Here is a 5511-nt window from a genome sequence, read left to right as displayed (position 1 = left end):
GGTGAATGGCTTGGAACAGGGTTGGGAGAAATCATCAGCACTAAACCTCCTGGCCCTTTCTAGACTAGAAATTTTAAACCAGGACACTTGGCCTGTGACTAAGTCATGCTGAGTTTCTTTTTTAGTTTTGGACAAATTTCTCTTCCGATGCTACAGGCTAAATAGATTTCTGTGCCTCAGACTGACGGTGGTCATGGTAGGGTACGAAATAAGAATGTTTACATCGCCATCACTTTATTGTATTGTCACTGTTAACTTAGCTATAAATACTACCATGGGGAAGAGGCGTAGGCGGCCTCGGACTGCAGAACTTCGAGCCCCAGTGCGCCCCACCCCAGGCGCGCCCAACCTTCCCGGCTCTGTACACTATTTACAGTTCCTCGGTTCTCCTTTTCGACCCCCTCCCGCAAGGCAGCGCGTGTGCAAGAAAGTAGCATCCTCTGTCTGTGCAAGTCCTTCGGGTTAGGCAAGTGCCTCGGCCGGCCCGCGGCCGTCAGCTGTCTGAGTCCAAATCGCTTTTACCTTCCTCTTCCCTCTTCTGCGGCGATGCCTTCGACGACGACGTTTTGTTCCATTTCTCGGCGTTTTCTGACTCCTCTGATGAGGACCGCTTCTGCCGCCTCCATTTGGCTCGGCGGTTCTTAAACCAGACCTGTTGCACAGCGGAGAGAAGAGTTAGGATCAAAGGCGCGCTTTCCCCAGTGCCCGGCGCGGGAGAAGCTCCGCAAGAGGACAGGACCCAGCGTGGAATCGGAACCCGACCCCCGCAAGCCAACAAAAGGAGAGGAGCCTCTCGCTCCTGCTTCCGCATTTCCATTCAACCTCCTGGGCCTCCAGCGCCCTCCACCAGCCTCTGGGCCGCCCTCGGGATGTTTCTAAAATGTAAGGAGACCCAAGGAGGGCTGGGTAAACCCGGCCGGAGCCCTACTTCTCGGACAGGACCGCTAGGCGCCTCCGTCAAGGCCCGCGCCTACCTCCACTTTCTCCTCGCGGAGGTGCACTTTCCGGGCTAGCTGCTCGCGGGTGCCTACGTCCGGGTACTTGGTCTCCTGAAAAAGGTTCTCCAGCGCTTCGAGCTGCTCGTCGGTGAAGATGGTGCGGTGCCGCCGCTTCCGCCGGCAGTGCAGCTGGTTGAGGAGCTGCAGCTCGGTGCGCGACAGCGTACCCACATTCATGTAAGGCAGCATCTGGTGTGGCACAGGGGACACCAGCACCGAGCCAGGGCCCTCGTAGCCTGCGACAGAGGGAAGGTGCGCGGTCAGCTGTCCTTCCTTGCCACGAAACACACGCAGGCACGCCCTCCCGCGACCCTCTCCCACTTAGAAATCGTCTGCAAGGGGCGCGCTGGAAATAGAGGTGCAGGGAAAAGGAGGAAGCATTCACCCGCACACCCACAAAGCCAGTAGGAGAATTCTAAAAATCCTAGTTGCCGGTACAGACACTGAATTACAATTTTCACTAACCGCCAGAAGTTTACAGCAAGAAGTGTACAAACTCCTGTGCCCGATCCGCAAAAAAGGCGGAGGAGGGAGGCTTGGCAAAGTTGAAAGTTCGTGCAAGGTGACTAAAGCAAGCGCTACCACATGCCAGAGTCCCAAGAACTAAGGACTAAGGCGGGCGACAAAGGCCAGAGAGAGTACTATCCTACCTGGGGGCGTCGGGACGCAGGAGCACTGCTGGGCGCCCAGCGGCGGCACGGCCCCGCAGCAGGCTGGGCCCACGGGCGCCGCCTGCACGTGCAGCTGCCCATAGAAGTAGTTGTTGTAGCCCAGGCGGGAGCCGCCGACCGCGGCCGGGAGGCCCGCGCCGCCCGGGGCCACTGGGCGCGGGTAGAAGGCGCCATAGTCCGAGGAGGCGCCGCCGCTGGCGCCGTAGAGCGAGTCCCCGTGCAGGGCCGGGAAGACCACGGGAGCTGCCGCGCTGGGCGCCACGGGCAGCACCGAGTCCTTACAACGCGGCCGGGCGGCCAGGATGTTGTCGATGCTGAACATGCTGGCAGGCATCCCCGAGCCCCGCGCCGGGACCGGAGGACGGCAGGGACGCGCCTAGGAAAGAGTATCAAAGTGGGGGGGTCCACCCTCCTCCTGCCGCCGAGCAAACCGAAAGAGAGCGCCGGGAAAGCAGCCTAGCGCCCCTCCCCGCCCCCTGCGTCCGCTCGCCCTCCTCCCGCCCTCCCTTCGCCGCGGCGTTCGCTGAACTCAACCCGCGGGTAGGACGGAGCTCAGGCCAGCTGAACCTCTTGTTGGTTTTATACTGAGTCGACGTCATCCTGGATTTAGTTCCTGGTAATATGCAGATGACAAACAGAACCAGATTTGGCCCTTTCTTTTCCTTTGGGTGGGGGAGGGAGTGAAGAAAGAGGGGGAGAGGTGCTAAAGGGAGGGGGTTATGCGGCCTGAAAAGAGATTGTGGATTGCGAATTAATGAAATTAACCTAATCTTTTCCATTCGGCAGCCCGGCCCCAGGCCGGGCGAGCTGGGCGGGCGGCCTAATTGCCCTGGTTAATCTCATTAATTCCATTGTGCCGCCGCAGTTAACAACTTCTTGCGCCCTACCTCTCCACCCCCACCCTTTTTTCTCAGATTGGGTCCTATTATTGGGTGCGATTTCCTCTGCCTGTAGCTCAAATTCATTGTGGCCCATTTTACTTGGGGGCTACATTTTTCCCCTTTCAGAATTTGTTTTGTTTTAGAAAATGTGAGGGGCTGCGTCCTCCCTCAAGCAGGATTGAAAACTCGCGTCCCCTCCAGGCCTGTGTGTACTCACTGCCTAATTTCACCTCTTTTTCTAAATCTTGAGGTTCTCTCCCAAATGGATTTGGTTAATCCCCACCCCAAACCTTTTGTTTTTGCAAAAGGCAAAATACATGAAAGAGATGTAACGTGTTTCCTAAAAGGAAAACTTTGAGTCTGAAACTAGCGTGGCTTTCCTTAGGTTCTTTCACAGCAAAGACCAAATTCATCCACAATTTAAAATTCGGTGCTTCCATCTGCTCTCAGCGTGGGTGTCGGCACTCTTTGCGCGTTTTTAAAAATTAATTTTGGAAACGAGGTGGCTTGCCCCCAAAATGTTTTTGGTTTTCAATACAGATGGGCCCTTTGGGACTTTCTTATCCCTTTTCCCAACAATTTAGTCTCACTTTTTTTCCTTCTGACCTGCTGGCTCCGGGGCAGAGACAGGCCCCTAGCCTCGGCCTGTCCTTCCGCCTGGCAGGCCCACGCTGGGCTCCTCGGGCCCAGAGTCCCAGACGAAGACAGGCTCGGTTCTCGGCAGGCGGCGATGCTGATTTGCGGGATTCTCAGCGCGGCACAGCTGGCCGACCCGGCGCAATCACCAGAGGCGCATCCAGCTCACCACTGCAAGCCAGGGGCTTCAACGCTCTTGGAGAAGGTAGGTGACGATACACTGGGAACCAAACAGTCCCCGAGATCCTGCCGATCCGGCGCATGCATGCCTCTGATCCCGCTTACAGCTTGAACCACTCCAGGGCAAGGGGCAGTACTTGACTTAGGCGAGACTGCCGAGTGCCCAGTGGAAGGGGCATCTCGGGGTTTCCCGAAGGAAAGCCACCTTTAATCACACCCATTTCTCGTTATTTCTCTCTGGCTAATTAACCAGGGATCCCCGCAGAGTTGTCTGAATTCGCTTCAGGAAAGCTAAGAGGGCCACCCACTCCCTGGCACTGGGGAGAAGGGGGAGAGGCCACTAGTCGATTGCTGTTCCCGCATCAAAGAGTCGCTGCACTGAGGTTTGGTCCTGCCCGGCGCAGCCCTCTCACAGCACGCGGGCGACAGCGGAGTGAAGCCAGGCGGCGTCCGCTTCTCTCGTAGGCCTCGCAGCATGCACCTCTGAGTACCCGCGCCCACCACTCGTGGCTTGAGACTTGTTTCTTTGAGTGCTGTGCAAACTAGAGTTGGTTTAAGGGGGATATTAGAACAGGCAGAGATGGGTCTCAATTTGGGGAGGCGATAGACTTTTTTTTTTTTTTAATAATAAAAACCGCTCAGAGGAGGGAGCATGACCCTCCCCTTAGAAAGGTCAGTTCTAGGTAAGAAAGGACGCCTTCCCTCCCCTGCTAACTTGGGTTAGAGGCATTTTTCCGTTTTTAAAGACTTAACAGTTCCAGGGCGCGCATACTCGATTCCGATCTTTCCCAGGTTTAATTTTGCAGGGCAGTTGGATTGAAGACAACTAGAAGCTGCAGCTTCTGAGGTGGCTTTGCCTACGCCTGTGTTGGAGGCTCAGCGTGTGCGGTGGTGCGCGCATGTCAATGGATCTTTTAAGACCTTTGCCTGAACCGTGTAGAAAGAAGTGCCACGGGATAACTTGAGGCTGATTCCTTGTCCTCTTCTGAGAAGGTGCCCAGAACAGAAAGGCCCCAAAGTTTTAGCCTCAGACTTAAAAGACTGCCTCCAAGATTTTTAAAAGTATGCCAGCCTCCTCTACACAGCCCTCTGTCCCCTTCCGTTTTGTACATTGTTCTTTTTAATAACCAGGTTTAGCTAATTTCTAGACTGCCTCGCCGCTTAGTTCTGTAGCTTGTAACGTGGGAGCCCTGTACAGCGCGTTCCAGAGCCAGAATTCTAGACGGAATGTTGCCACCTTGCAAATAGTTCCTCATAGTTCCTCCTCTGGAGGCCTCAGCATTTTAGTTAATCTAACGAACTCCGACATTCATTAACGCCCTATTACCCCAAACTTTAATAAGACTTGATAATTGTCATTTATTTGCTAAGAAGGTTGGGGACATTTTCTTTGAGACAAAGGAGTATGCTGTCCTCCCCCCGCCACCAAGGGCAGGGTCTCTACATCAGCTGGGTCCAAGATAAGGGAAAGCTCTACGCTCTGGCAGAGGGGACTTTCCTGGAAGAGGTCACAGGGACCTCCAGGCCACACGACTCCCGCCACTCTGCCAGCTCTCCCAGAGCTCACTCGGTCTCTGCTACCAGGTTGCCCTCTCGATCTGAGGTCGGTGGCTCCGCTCCACTTTGTCGGTGGGGAGGCAGCTCCAGGGAAGGCATTCATGGGTTTGGCACGGCACCTCGGTGACCAGAAACTCACAAGTGTACGCAAGTCGGAAAGCAAACAATCAGGGGCCCGGCATCCCCGCCTGTGCAATTGGAATAACAAATGCGACATACACGCAAATTGTTCCCTTGGAGTTGCTAAGCGATTGTTTGTCTGCCCCGCACGCACAGCTCAGCATGGGAGGACCGAGAGCGTCCGGAGACGGCCTCGAGCGCTTAGGTCGGAAATGCAATAAACACTCTGCTGATTTTCCCTATTATGACCCAAACACGATTTCACATAAAGCAATCACCACGAAGAAGTCTATGAAAATGTGTTTGTTGAGGAGTCACTCGCCCCAGTAATATCCCTCATTTTTAAGATATTAAAGAATAGATCAGCGGATTCCACATGCATAAGGTACATTTGCCATTCGGCATCTACCAAGGCGGTTTTGCGCTGTGGTCCTCGCTAAATTGATTCACAGAGTGTAGATTAAATTG

General features: G+C 54.8%; 1 protein-coding gene across 1 annotated transcript; it reads right to left on the bottom strand.

The window, feature by feature from the left end:
- Window positions 1-217: 217 nt before the first annotated feature.
- Window positions 218-2279, bottom strand: GSC (goosecoid homeobox). Its single transcript, XM_053602693.1, has 3 exons — window positions 1649-2279; window positions 975-1234; window positions 218-652 (listed from the first exon to the last, which is right to left on the bottom strand). Exons 1-3 carry the CDS (start codon window positions 2001-2003, stop codon window positions 494-496), a joined length of 774 nt encoding a protein of 257 aa, XP_053458668.1. The 5' UTR covers window positions 2004-2279; the 3' UTR covers window positions 218-493.
- Between the last annotated feature and the right edge of the window lie 3232 nt (window positions 2280-5511).

Source organism: Nycticebus coucang, chromosome 9 (assembly GCF_027406575.1).
Source record: "Nycticebus coucang isolate mNycCou1 chromosome 9, mNycCou1.pri, whole genome shotgun sequence".
NCBI classification, from domain to species: domain Eukaryota; kingdom Metazoa; phylum Chordata; class Mammalia; order Primates; family Lorisidae; genus Nycticebus; species Nycticebus coucang.
Note: the sequence above shows the minus strand (reverse complement) of the source record. Positions and strands in the feature narration are given on the sequence as shown.